Source organism: Chrysemys picta, chromosome 12, assembly GCF_011386835.1.
Source record: "Chrysemys picta bellii isolate R12L10 chromosome 12, ASM1138683v2, whole genome shotgun sequence".
Classification (NCBI taxonomy): Eukaryota; Metazoa; Chordata; order Testudines; family Emydidae; genus Chrysemys; species Chrysemys picta.
Genome location: NC_088802.1, coordinates 16,483,063 through 16,497,297, shown reverse-complemented (window position 1 = coordinate 16,497,297; position 14,235 = coordinate 16,483,063). Strand labels below are relative to the sequence as shown.

Here is a 14,235-nt window from a genome sequence, read left to right as displayed (position 1 = left end):
CTACATAACATAGTCTCTAGTCCAGACAGGTGGGCATCTGGGTCTGACAGGCTGTCTCTCAAGCCCCGGTTCCAGTGCAATGTCTTGTTGTGTTGGTTCTACTGTGAAGTCATCCAATACAGACTGGGTGTTGGCATAATCGCCTCTTGGTGCATAGGCAGGTGCAAGATAAGAAGCATTCCATACCCACCCATCAGAAAGTCGATAGATGTAAGGTCCCTTCTTCTCTATGATTTTAAGAGGAGCTGTGAATTTATGGTCCCCTTTGCGTAAAATTCCAGGTTTTCGTATTCTAACGAAGGAACCACACTCAAACTTTGGTTCCTTAACACCCCGCCGCTTGTCTGTGAAAGCCTTAGACTTTGCTTGGTTCCGTTCAAATGTTTTTTTCACATCATCCTCGGTTGGGGCCTCAGGTCGTGCCTTTAACAATCCAGCAGTGTTCAGTTTAGTATTCATCTGTTTCCCATGTCGTAACTCTGCGGATGATCTTTGCATTGTGGCATGTTGTGTAGCCCGATATGCTTGCAAGAAATTGGTAGTGAAGGGTATCCACAATCGCCCTTCCAGTTTAGCCGTTTGCAAACTCTCTTTCAAACTTCTGTTAAACCGTTTGATTTCCCCATTGGCTTGAGGGTAATATAGGGATGACCTTCTGTGTAAAATTTTCCTCTCTGCTAGAAAAGTTTCAAACTCCAGGGAAGTAAATTGGCGGCCGCTTCCAGGAGCCGCACAGAGCTAGGGCAGGCAGGGAGCCTGCCTTAGCCCCGGGCCCCCGCTGCACCACTAACCAGTCTTTTAACGTCCCAGTAGGCGGTGACAACCGGAGCCACCAGTGTCCCTTTTTGACCAGGCGTTCCAATCAAAAACCGGACGCCTGGCAACCCTATGGACAGGTGCCAGCCCTAGGTCCTGTCTACACGGCCCAGTAACACCCTGCTGAGCCAGGTACAGGCAGCCATGTGCCAGCCCAGGCCCCTGGCAGGGACGCTGAGCTGCCAGCTGTCATAGTCACTAACAGTGTTAACTCTGCCATGTGCCACACCCCACGCTAGAGTCCCCAGGGCCCTGGACCCAGCCCCAGGAACTGCTGTAACCTAGAAACAGCAATGCAGGGCTGGAAGGGACCTCGAGAGGTCACCTAGTCCAGCCCCCCAGGCTGGGTCAGGGACTAGACTATCCCTGGCAGGGGTTTGTCCAACCTGTTCTTATAAACCTCCAGTGACGGGGATCCCACAACCTCCCTTGGAGCCGGGTCCAGAGCTTCACTGCCCTGAGAGTTAGAAAGTGTTTCTTCATCTCCAGCCTCAACCTCCCTTGCTGCAGATTGTGCCCATTGCTCCTTGGACAGACCCTCGTCTTTCCAGCTGGGGGCACTGGCTCTGTCACCAAGTGTGAGCATCACTGTTCCTGCACTGAATGGCTGGCGGCGCTGGGCTGGCTCAGGGGGACAGTGAGGGCAGCTGGGCAGGGCCGGCTCCAGGCACCAGCGTAGCAGCTGGTGCTTGGGGCGGCACATGGAAGGGGGCGGTACGTCCGGCTCTTCGGCGGTAATTCGGTGGCGGGTCCCTCACTCCCTCTCGGGGGGAAGGACCTGCCGCCGAAGAAGCGGCAGCAGTAGAGTCGTGGCGGAAGTGCCGCAGATTGCGATCGCGGCTTTTTTTTTTTTTTTTGGCTGCTTGGGGCGGCAAAAACCCTGGAGCTGGCCCTGCAGCTGGGGCCTTTCACTCCCCAGTCACCGATCTCAGCCCAGGCTGAGAGTCCGGTTCCCAGCAGACAGGAGCTCACATCGTAACTCACATTAACGGCAGCCTCACCGGCCACCTCCGCTGGGAGGCCAAGAGCTGAATGGGCCTCAAGGATGATTCCTCCCCAGGGAGAGGCTCCAGCAGGTGTCAGGGCTGAGCCATGTTGGCAGGACAGTGGGGGGCTCACACGGCTGCTGTGACGTCCTCGTACCCTCAATACACAGAGTTCCAGCAGTCAGGGTGTAAACCCCACTTGTACCCCCAGCACTGAACTCACTGACACTTCCCCAAGGGCCCCTCTCCTCCTGGGGTTGGGGGGGGGGGTTGAGTAAGGGGCACTGGAAGAGTGGGACCAGGGGCCATGGCCAATCACTTTTACCAATGGGAGGGCTATTCCCTCCCACTTTTTACCAGCTGTAAGGGTGAGGGGGGAGAGGGCCGAGAGGAGCAACCAGGGGGTCAGTGTGTTGGGGGGAAGAGGTGGTGTGAGGGTGGTGGCTCGGGGAGAATGGGTGATGTGAGGGCGGGGACTTGGGTCAGGGAGAAGGGGCGGTATGAGGGCGGGGGTTCAGGGAGAAGGGGTGGTGCGGGGGCAGGAGCTAGGGAAAAAGGGCCGGCATGAGAGTGTGGGGCCATGGTTTGGGCACCGGTGACCCCTCTACTTTTAGAGAGGTTCCATCACTCCTGGGGAGAGGACCATCCCGGATCCTGATCCACGGGCACATCTGTGTATTTGCTGGGTGCACAGAGCTCTCTGGGTGGAGACACTTTTACGCTCACCCAGGAACCTTTGCTGGGAGGCCCCAATGCCCAGGAGGCTGAAGGCTCTCACTGCCCTGCCCTGGGGGTGAAGGGAGGGGCTCTGGGGCTGCTGTTCCCCATCCCAGGAATGGGGCGAAGGGGACGTGGACACAGACAATGTCCCCGCTTGCGCTGGGAGGGGCAGACCCGTCTCCACCCAGGCTTCAGAGCCTGAGCTCCAGCCTGAGCCTGAACGTCTACGTGGCTATTTTTAATTCTAAAGCGGGAGCCCCACAAGCCTGAATCTGTCCAGCCCGTTCCGAGACTCGCTTCTGCAGGCTGTGTAGAAGGACCCAAAGTGTCTCCAGAGTCTGGGTGTGAAAGTTCCCAGCATGTCTGACCCAGGACTGGTTAATGAGAGCGAGGGGGGTGGCTAATAGTCGTTAGATGGAGACATCTGAGTCCCTGGGGCTCTGAGATGGTCTCTGTGACCATTATCCACTCTGGGAGATGTCCAGGAGCAGCGGCAGAGGGTCTGTGCCACTAGCAGTGTCCATGGGACAAATCGCTCTGGGCAGAGAGTTCAGGCTGGAGCCAAGTATCCATTTTCAGCCTGATTTGTGGGGGTGAGATCAGGGGCCCAGGGGGCATTTGTCTGCAAAGGGCAAATTAAACAGCAGCTCTGGAGTGTCCTGACCCTGGCCTGCCTGTAACTGTGCGTTTCTGGGGTTGTTGACAGTCTCTCATTGCAAGTCACTGGGATTCAGGCTCCTATGTTGCTCAGACAGGTTTGCAGTGGAGCTGGGTGAAATGTTTTGGACAAATAGTTTATTTGCTGCAAAATTATTTTTCGGGTCAACAGAAACTATTCGCGAATCCACGTCGAGTTTGCTGACTAGTTTCAATTAAGAGAAAAAGGTGCTGCTGCTTCCCCTCTAGCCTTTAGCCCAGCGGCTGGGTCCTCAGCTGGGAGCCCAGGTTCAATCCCCCCGGGTGATGTCATGAGGGCTCAAACCGCTGGGCTCCAGGTGTCTGATGATGTCCCCCAGTGTCTAAACACTGCCATGGGTACTGGGCCAGAGCATACGAATGAGAATGACTCTGCAGCCCAGGGGGTCAGGCCCCGACCTGAGAGCCCAGAGTCCAGCTCCTCTGCTCCAGTGACCCTATAATTATTGATCCATAACCCCAGTGATGGGAGGGGTTACGACCCCTGGCACAGCAGTGTCTATGGTCGTGTCTGCTGGGGTTTCCTTGCACCAATGTAGCTGCACTGGTGCAAACCCCTAGTGCAGACGCGCTGTGCGGGTGTTAACTGGGACTGGTCCCCGGAGCAGCTTCTCCCAGATGGAGGGGGCAGGAAGTGGGGAAATGCCCCCTCCCCACTGCCCTGGCCTCATTAGCAACAGCCCATTAGTCCGCATTTATCCCCCCCCCTCCAGAATCTTCCACTGTAATGCCCCCCAAGTGAGTCCAATCTAGACAACTGCCCCTGTGGGGGTGGGGCTGGGCCGGGCAAGGGGAGGGGCTGGCTGTGGGGTTTTCCTGGCTGGAAGGTGGTGTCCACCAGCATGGAGTGTCCCAGCTGCTCCCCCTGGGGCAGGGCTGCACCCCCAATGTGTGTGGGGCCAGAACCGACCTGCTCTGAGCGAGAAACCAACCACACATGGCCCGAAAGCAACAGAGATTCCCTGGGGCCTTCCTCTCCATCACCTCCTGCCCCTTCCTTACCCTTCCCTCACCCCTGTGAGGAAAACTGGACCCTGCGTCTATTCTGACCCCTCACCAACATCCCTTCCTTTCTTCTCACTCCCTTTCTGCTCCCCTGGGCCCCTGCCCCTCTACTCTCACTTTGCCTCCTTGGCACGTGCCCCTGCCCTCCACCCATCTCTGCCCCAGTGGAACAGCCCATTCCTTCTCCCCCTGCCATCCTGGCATCTGCCCCTCTCCCCCAAACATTCTCTGCACCCTGGAGCCCACCCATCACTTCACATCCCCGCTATGTCCTAGCATCCACCTCTCCCCTTTCCCTCCTCTATGCCATGTCTCCCACCCCTCCCCTCACCCCCATCTGATTCCCTGGTGCCTACCACTGCCATCACCCCCCCCACCCTCTGATGGCCACCCCACCCCTCACCCTCCTCTGCTGTCCTGGCTTTTGCCCTTCTTACTCCCCTCAGCCCTCCTGACACCTGTCCCTCTCCCCACACTCTCTGACCCCTGGCACCCACCCCTTCCCTCACCCCGCCCTGTGCCCAACCCTCCTCTAGCCCCACTCTGACCCCCTGGCACCTGCCTCTGCCCAATCCCCTCTCCTAACACCTCCCTCTACCCACCTGCCCTGCCTCTCTCCTCTCCCTTCTCTGCCATCTGGTGCTTGTCCCTCCCCTCCTCTGCCCTCCCTGTGCCTGCCCTTCTGCTCAACCCCCTCAATCCCCCTGGCACCTGCCCTTTCCCTGCTCCCCGCACCCTTCTGCTGCCTACCCCTTCCTTCCCTCCCCCTGCCCCCCAACACCTGACACTCTCCTTTTCCCCTTCCTTCCTGGTGCCCACCCCCTCAGCACCCTCTGCCTTACTGACCTGCTCTCCTCTTTCCTCTCTGCCACCATCACCCATGCCACCTTCTCTTTATTTCTCACCCTGCCCGTCCCCTCGCCCTCTGGCTCCATGACATCTGCACCCCTCACCACCCCTCCAGTCCCCTGGTGCCAGCTCCTCCTCTCCCCCAAGTCCCAGCTCTACCCTTGCCCCATCTGCCTCCCTGGTGCCTGCCATTTCCTTTGCTCCCTCTGCCTGCCTGGTGCAAGTCCCTTCCTTCACCCCCCTCTGGGACCCCTGATCTCAGCCCTTCCCCTCACCTCAGCACTGCCCCACCGCTCACCTCTCCCTCTCCTAACCTCTGGGTCTAGGGTGACCAGATGTCCCCATTTTATAGGGACAGTCCCGATTTTTGGGTCTTTTTCTTATATAGGCTCTTATTACCCCACACCCCCTGTCCTGATTTTTCACATTTGCTGTCTGGTCACCCTATCTGGGTCCCACCCCTCCCTTCATCTCCCCTCTGCCACCCTGGTGCCCACATCTCCCTTCACACCGCTGTGCCCCCAGGGCTCACCCTTCTCCACACCCCTTTCTTTGCCCCCCCTTCTGCTCACCTGCTCCCACACCCCCCATTCTGCCCCTTTGGCACCAGTGCCTGCCCATTTGCTCCCCCGCATGGTTCCACCTGCCCCACTCCTCATCATCTCACCCCCTGGCAGCTCACCCTTCCCTTGATTTCCCCTGCCCCACTGGAGCTGCCCCCATTCCCTCACATCCCTCTGCCCCCTGGTTCCTGCCCCTTCCCTTGCTTCCCTGTGCCCCCTGGGGTCTGTCCCCTTCTTCTGTCCTCGTGCCCACCCCTCCCCTCACCCCCTGCAGCCCCCAGGAACCTGCCCTTCACCCCCCTCAGTCTTCCTGGTGCCTGCCCCTTCTCTTGTCTCTCCATTGCCCTTGTGCCTGCCCCTCCCCCTATGTCCCTCCCTCCACCCCCTCTGCTCCTGTCACCTCCCCCTCCCCTTTCTTCTCCCAGCATCGGCCTGCCCCCTCCCCTGCCTCCACTGACACCTTCCCACCCCTCCCCCGCTCCTCCTGCCCTTTCCCCCCATTGTCTCCTCACAGGCAGACGGGCCCTGACTCCCCTCAGGCAACAAACCCCCCTCCCCCTCGCCCAGCGATTAACGGGGGTGCAGGTTAATTTCCATTTGATCCAGTGACCAGCCCCTGCCCCCGGCCCTGACTCTGTGACTCTCTCCCCAGTGGACGTGAGGCTGGATCCAGACACTGCAAATCGCTGGCTCATCCTGTCTGAGGATCGGAAACGTGTGAGACACGGAGACACACGCCAGGATCTGCCCAACAACCCTGAGAGATTTGATCCTTGTCCCTGTGTCCTGGGCGCTGAGGGGTTCGCGGGCGGGAGGCGTTACTGGGAGGTGGAGGTGGGAGACAAGAATGGATGGACTCTGGGGGTTTGTAGGGAATCTGTGAGCAGGAAGGAGTGGCTTACATACAAACCTGAGATTGGATGCTGGGTCGTGTGGCTGTGGGGTAGGGGATACAAGGCCGGCACCTCCCCCTCAACCCCCCTCCCTGTGAGCGTCAGGCCCAGCCGGGTGGGGATTTTCCTGGACTATGAGGCGGGCGAGGTCTCGTTTTACAATGTGACTGACAGGTCCCATCTCTTCACTTTCACTGGCACCTTCTCCGGGACGCTCCACCCTTATTTCTGTCCTGGTCTAATCGCTGGGGGTACAAACGCGGCTCCCCTGATAATCTGCCCGGTCCCAGCTCAGGCCGGAGGGAATCTCTGTCCCTGACAGTGACCCCGCGGCACAGTCTGTCCCCTCCCAGCCCTGCTGCTCTTCCTGTGGTGGGGGCCAGTTACTGCAGCAACTGGACTTCGTGCTGACCGGACGCTGCCAGTTTCCCTGTTCAACTGGAGCTTCCAGTCGAAAACCGGACACCTGGGAACCCCCAGCCCTCACCTTTCCCCGTCCCCTGCCCCAGGGGTAGCAGATGGGGGTGGATGGGGGACATTTACCCCTGTCAGAATTTTCTACCCCTGTGAAAACTCAATGTAAAATATGAAAGAAAAAAATATTATTTTAATTTAGAAAATATTATTGTAACAAGGTGTAAATATAAGAATATTTGAATTTACATTTCAACAGTATTTCAAAAGCAAGCATATAAATATATTTGTAGAAATGGAATTATTTAATTTTTTTTTATTTTTCCCTCAAATCTATAGTGAAGTTTAACTTCTCTAAATAACATCATTTGTATTTCAATTGTGGAATTTCAAGAAATCCAAAATATTTATCTTAACAAAATAAACTATTAAATTATCAGATTGGGTTGTTCAGTTACGATGTACATGTGTCATAAACATCACAACTACACACATGTGCAGCTGCTCTCTGTTCTCTCTCCCTCTCTCTTTATTGTCTTGACTGATTCTCTCTGGAAGGTAGAGAACACATGTTCACCTCCTGCACTACACCTTTGAAAATGAATAGTTGAAAAAATGATAGAATTAATTAAGCATTATATTTAAATTAACTCACACAAGATTATATAATAATCTTTGAACTTCTGTCTGCATTAATTCATGTGATTTTTAACTTTCTAGCTACATATAATTGGTAATCAAGATATGATCCTTCCTTTCTTTTTCTCACATCAATTAACAAAACACGGTCCCCAACCTCAAATGCTACCTTTCTATAGATAGAAATCTCTTCTACAATCTCCATTTTTTAGTTTATTTTTCTTTAGACATATTATTTGCAGGCAATGTGCTGTCACTGTGCACTGTTGATTTCAGTGTACTGCCAGGCTGTTCATGGTCTTGGTTATAAGGACACAACAAATGTAGTTTGATAAAGAAATAGAGAAGGGGTTGTATTCCTTTACTCAATCATCACAAATTACTTAATTGTATTAAAGATGCTGGCACTTAATTACACATAACATGAAATTTGGTGAAGCTTTTTGGCAAACCTTTCTTCTCAGCCATAAATCAGTTGAAAGGGTGATATTTTTGTTGTCGTGTGAAGTTTAGAGTACAAAGAAAAGAAAGTTGTTCCAGGAAATTCATCACAATTCCTCTGGGTTCTGTTCACCACCTTCTGCAATGCTCTGTAAAAATAGTGACCGATTGGTCTAATTCCTTGAAATCAGTGACTGAGCCTAATTTCTTGAAGATCGAGTATGAGGGGAGGCATATCACATGGCATTGCTAGGACTACTTTTTGTTTTAAACATGATGTGTTATGAACATTTTCAATGTAATAATTCAGTTTTGAAGATTTATTCACAATATGCCATTCATGACAGAGTGCCCTAAACGTACCTTGATTATCTGAAAATAAATACCCTAAATTTATCTTTTGATGGATTCATTTGTGGTTTTTATCCCGTCTGCTGGTGTCTAGGTGGAATGGGCTCCTGAAGCTATGTGTTCTTCCTAGTTTTTAACACAGGGAAATTTTAATCTAAAAATAGATAATTTTTCCCTAAAATTTCCTTCAGAAATATCTGCGTTCCTTTCCCTATTTCTCGAATTATGTATAATTACTGTGGTTTCTTATTAACTTGTGTTATTACATGGGAAAATGTGTTGGCAAATAGGTTAATATACAACATGGTTTTTACTCTCTGACAAGACATAAAAATGTGTTGTCACTCACAATTTACAGCATGAAGTGCCATGAAGAGATTGCAGGCAATGTTCATTTTTAAATTTCTAACTATGAATGGGCTCCCCCATCAGTTCCTGCAACCCCTGGCTGGCAGACCTCTGTGTGAATTAAGCAGCAGGCAGTCTGCCAGGGAACCTCCACCAAGTGTCTTTATGACTTTTTATGATGCATCACAACAGAGCAGCAGTTACGAGGAGCCCCCTTCCTGCTCCCTGGTTCAGACTTTTATACTGCTGCTTTCTTCTCAGCGCTGAGCTAGTGACCTCACCAGGCTCCCTACAGGTGCAAGTGATCCCCTCTGCCCTTCCAAACCCAAACTACTCTAACTGCACCCGGTGCCCTGGGTGTTCTCAGTGACCAGGGTGCTGGCTTCCAAATGGCTCCATTTGTAGTTGCTAACAGCCCGTGTCACACTGCCATGATTGTGTAATTGACCATAGAGTCTTCAGATGTATTTAACATGGGGAAAGATGCAAAGTGTTTGATTTAACGGGGAGCCATCCGCTCAGGTCCACTTCGTTGCAGGGGTTGTAAAGTTAAATCCAGTCCAAGCAGTACATTTGCCTTGCATGAAATCCTGTATGAACCCCCTCCTGGGGTATCCTCATTTCTGTCCCCACCAACTGTGTCTGAGGAAGGGGGAGGACAGTGCTAATGTGGCTGCGTTCTCCAGACTTTCCAGAGTCCCCCATCCTAGCTGTGGAGGGAGGGGGCTGCATGAGGGGATTTGCCCATCCCAGCTGTGGAGGGAGCCATCCAGACATGCAGGACTATAGTCAGAGATATGACTGAGAACAGGAGGTCTCATGGGCACTGTGAGATGTGTATTGAGAATTGGTCCTAGAGTCAGTATTTTCTGTGGCCACCATCAGGGGGTTCTATTGTTTCTGGTTCTGTTTTTGAACATAAAGAATTTAGGGGCAAAAAGAGCAGGGGGGATGGGGAGAAATTAACAAAGGGGAAAGTGAGGCTAAGTCTCAGGGGAAACATCCTGGCAGTGAGATCTGTGGGGCTGGGGAACCATCCCCCCAGGGCCAGCGCTGGGCACCCCATTATTCCATGTTACCTCTGGGAACCCTGCATCACGAAGCCCCCCGAGACCTCCCAGTGCATATGAGCTGAAATAGCCCCACAGCCACCTCTGTGCCCTGCTCTGGGCCTCTCCCTGTGCTGCCTGCAGGCTGAGTGAGACACAGGCATCGGTAGCAGCCTGGTGTATTGCAGCCTCCAGGATTCCCCAGTGGCAGCAGGCGGTGCTGCCCCCCACAGTGTGTCAGCTGCACTGCACAGCAGTTACATTCCTGCTGGGACTTCACTCCACCCTCCCCCAAGAAGGAGCTGCCCCTGCTGGTGACAGTTCTCTGCAGGGCCAGGGCTAGGGTGACCAGACGTCCTGATTTTATCGGGACTGTCCCGATATTTCCTTGTTTGTCCCGCGTCCCGACCGATGAGCAGTCGGGACACTGGACAAACAAGGAAATGCTCTGGAGCCCGGAAGTGCTCGTTCCCCCCCCCTCACCCCGACTCCGCCCCCTCCTCACCCCATTGGCTCCCTCCCCGAATCCCCGCCTCTTCCCTGGGCTCACCATTCCTCCTCCCTCCACAAGCGCTGGAGGGAGGCCCGGGAGACGCAGGGGAAGCGCGGGGCCGGGGTGAGTAACAGTCCGGCCTGGCCCCGAGCGCAGGCAGGACTCAGTTGGGTGGTAGGGAGAGGAGGGGGGGCGGCCCGCAGGGCCAGGCGGTGGCTGTTCTCCCACCCTTGGCAGTGGGACTCGGGAGCAGCCACTGCTGCAGCTCCCACTGCCGCGGGGGAGGAAGCGGTCAATGGCCAAGCTCGGCGGCTGCGGCTCTGGCGCCCCCGAACCCACCGAGCCGGGGCCTGCTGCGGGGACCCAGCAGCGCGCACGCTGGGCCCAGCCCCTGGCCAGTCGCGTCTGGGCTGCTGCCCAGCTGGTGCAATCCCGCGGTGGCCCCGGGGCGGAGGCATCGGCAGCCCAGCCCCGTTCGTTCCCCTGCGGGAACCAAGCGGGACGGGGGGGCTGCGGCCTGCTGCCCCCACTCCGGGGCCACCGCGGGATAGTACCAGCTGGGCAGCAGCCCAGACACGACTGGCCAGGGGCTGAGCGCAGCGTGCGCGCTGCTAGGTCACCACAGCAGGCCCGGGCTCGGGAGGTTTGGGGGCGCCAGAGCCGCAGCCGCTGAGCTTGGCCATTGACCGCTTCCTCCCGCCGCGGCAATGGGAGCTGCAGCAGCGGCTGCTCCCGAGTCCCACTGCCAAGGGTGGGAGAACAGCCACCGCCTGGCCCTGCGGGCCGCCCCCCTCCTCTCCCTACCACCCGACTGAGTCCTGCCTGCTCGGGGCCAGGCCAGACTTTCACTCACCCTGGCCCCGCGCTTCCCCTGTGTCTCCCGGGCCTCCCTCCAGCGCTTGTGGAGGAAGAGTGGTTTTTTTTTTGCCCCGCCCTCTCCCGCCACGTCCCCCCGCCACGCCCCCCCCGCGTCCCGATATTTGACTTGGGTGATCTGGTCACCCTAGCCAGGGCCCCTAAGCAAAAGCCCCTGGTGAGTCGCACTGGAACACACAGTGCAATAGGAGAGAGTCAAAGGAGAGATCCTGGGGGAAGCAGAATCAATTGTGCACAGGCCCTAAAGTGCCAGGGTTCAGGGCTTTTGGCTGTTCTGCCTGTAGCTAGTTCCATGAGGTGAGGCCCATTGTTGTGAAATGAATGAATGAGACTGAATATCCCCTGCCTGTTCCTCTCCCAGGGCCCTGGCTGCTGCAGCCCCCCCACCCCACCCCCGCTCCATCTCTAGGGGGCTCTCACCTGCCCGGTCTAGCTTGATTTTGAACTGTGGGCAGAATTTCTGCTGAGTCTGCATCACTCGCAGCTGGGAGGAGTTAGCGGGAGAATTTCACCAACAGGTGTAAATACCGTCCACCGTCACAGCAGGGTGTGTGGAGGCCTCCTGCAAAATCCCTGCCCTGTTCACCAGAAGCAAACTGGCTAGGGCAGGGGCTGCCCCATGAGGAGTTATTGTCCCTCCCATTGCTGTAGGTGGCTTCTCAATAGACCACAGAGGGGATTAAAGGTGCAGTTACCCCCAACTCTGTCATCAAGGGCTCCCATTTGCCCACCCCACCCAGTGCCAGGGGCACCAAGTGTCTCCCATTTCCTGCTTCCAGATTTCTGACACAATCAGTGCAGTTCTGCCCGCTGATGCCTAGAACATTCGCTGAAGTGTTGGAATTGATCAGATGCAGCATTGAAACATTATTGTGTTACAGACAGAGACGTGAAATGTATTGAGTTGAATGTAAGGCCTCTGTACCTCAAAGCAGCACCCGGGACCCCCATATTCACCACTGTCTCATAATTATGAAATGTTTTGTACAAAGTATGCCTTGTGAGGCATCATTTTAAAAGTCTTGATCTGTTGGGTTGTATGTGTTATTGTATGTGAAGTTATGAATTATTGCTATATGTGTTACTAAAATATGTGCTAAAATATGTTGTCAGGTTGGGAACACCACAACTAGCCTTTCAGGTACAACAATGGAGTAGCCAGACAGCAGTTAATGGCTCATCAACACCCATCAAGGAAAGAATCCACTATCCAGAGACTGTGTACCATGGAGACTGCTTGACCAATGGGGACTGACTGATCCCCATGTCACAGCAAAAGATCTTTCCACTAAGCTGGAGGAAACTATAAAAGAAGGGGGTCATAGGCTTGAAAAGAGTCCCAGCCTGTGTATTAAGGAACTAGACCAGGGGTAGGCAACCTATGATACGCGTGCCGAAGGCAGCACGCGAGCTGATTTTCAGCGGCACTCACACTGCCCGGGTCCTGGCCACTGGTCCGGGGGGCTCTGCATTTTAATTTAATTTTAAATGAAGTTTCTTAAACATTTTAAAAACCTTATTTACTTGACATACAACAATAATTTAGATATTATAGGTATTATAGACTTATAGAAAGAGACCTTCTAAAAATGTTAAAATGTATTACTGGCACACGAAACCTTAAATTAGAGTGAATAAACGAAGACTCGGCACACCACTTCTGAAAGGTTGCTGACCCCTGAACTAGACCATCTGTCAGGGTGAGACACTGCTTGATTCAAATCCTGCTTAGTTTGTAGAATTTAGCCTGCAACTGTATTTGTATTTCTTAGGTTACCAGCTTCGATCTTTACATTTGCTACGTATAACCAGGGCCGGCTCTAGCTTTTTTGCTGCCCCAAGCAGCAAAAAAAAGCCCCGCCCCCCGAGGCCCCCCGCCAAGCGCCGCCGGAACGCCCCCCCAGAGCACCGCCCTCCCGCACCGCCCCCCCGCTGAGCGCCGGAACCCCCCCCCGAGCGCCGAGCCCCGTGCTGCTCCCCCCGAGCTCCGCGCCGCCTGAACCCCCCCCGAGCGCCGAGCCCCATGCTGCCCCCCCACCCGCCGAGCTCCGTGCGGCCGGAACCCCCCCCGAGCGCCGAGCCCCGTGCTGCCCCCCCGCCGAGCTCCGCGCCACCGGAGCCCGCCAAGTGCCGCCGGAAACCCCCCCGAGCACTGCCCCCGCGCCGCCCCCCTGCCGAGCGCCAGGCCGCGCCGCCGGAGCACCCCCCCCGCGGAATGCCGCGCTGCGCTCCCCCCGCCGCCCCTTACCAGGTGCCGCCCCAAGCATGTGCTTAGGTGCCTGGTGCCTGGAGCCGGCCCTGCATATAACCACTTAAAATCTGTCTGTAGTCAATAAATCTGTTTGATATTTAATGTAAAACTGCTTGGTTGAAGTGCTTGGAAAATCTCAGCCCAGTTTACAAAGGCTAGTGCGTGTCCTCTCCACATCAAGGGAGGAGGCAGACTGGGTAATGCACTTATATTGGCCAGGCTTCTGACTAGTGCAAGACAAAACAGTTCTGGAGTGCAAGGCTGGGGAGCTGGGGGGAATTGGCTGGAGCCTCCCTATTGATGATTCTTGTGTGTCTGGGAGATAATAATATATACAGATATACATATCTCATAGAGCTGGAAGGGACCCCAAAAGGTCATTGAGTCGAGTCCAGCCCACTGCCTTCACTAGCAGTACCATGTACTGATTTTGCCCCCAATCCCTAAGTGCCCCCCTCAGGGATTGAGTTTATAAACTTGGATTTAGCAGACCAATGTGCCAACCACTGAGATATCATTCATGTAACTCAGTTGGGTGTGACCCTGCCTGTGGATGTCTGTGTAAGTGCAGCACAAACCTGCCATTGGTTTGTGGCTTGACATCAGTATCACAGCGTGAGAGGGATACTCCAGGGTGGTGGGAAAGGGGGCTCAGTGATCCCAAAGTCCAGGTTGCACCCTGGGGACCCCATCACAGCCTACCAAACTCAGTCAAATATGGAGGAAGGGCTGAACACTGCAAAGAGTCAAGTTCCTAAGTCCCTGTTTTAAGCACTAAGTCCTGGTTTTGGCACCACTGTGATGCTCAAAACCTCTGTCAAACCTGTAGGTGCCTAAATTCACTT

At 54.8% G+C, this 14,235-nt stretch overlaps 1 protein-coding gene across 2 annotated transcripts in view; it reads left to right on the top strand.

Annotated features, from left to right (window-relative positions):
• Window positions 1–14,235, top strand: part of LOC112061047 (butyrophilin subfamily 1 member A1-like) — a 71,485-nt gene that overhangs the window by 38,074 nt on the left and 19,176 nt on the right. The window contains exon 8 of one of the 2 annotated variants that reach the window (XM_065565014.1): window positions 6,288–8,379. The exons of the other annotated variant lie outside the window; for it this stretch is intronic. Coding sequence (XP_065421086.1) covers window positions 6,288–6,847 — 560 coding nt within the window. The 3' untranslated portion in view covers window positions 6,848–8,379. Of the gene's footprint in view, window positions 1–6,287; window positions 8,380–14,235 lie in introns of those variants that run through there. 2 annotated transcript variants of the gene reach the window in all.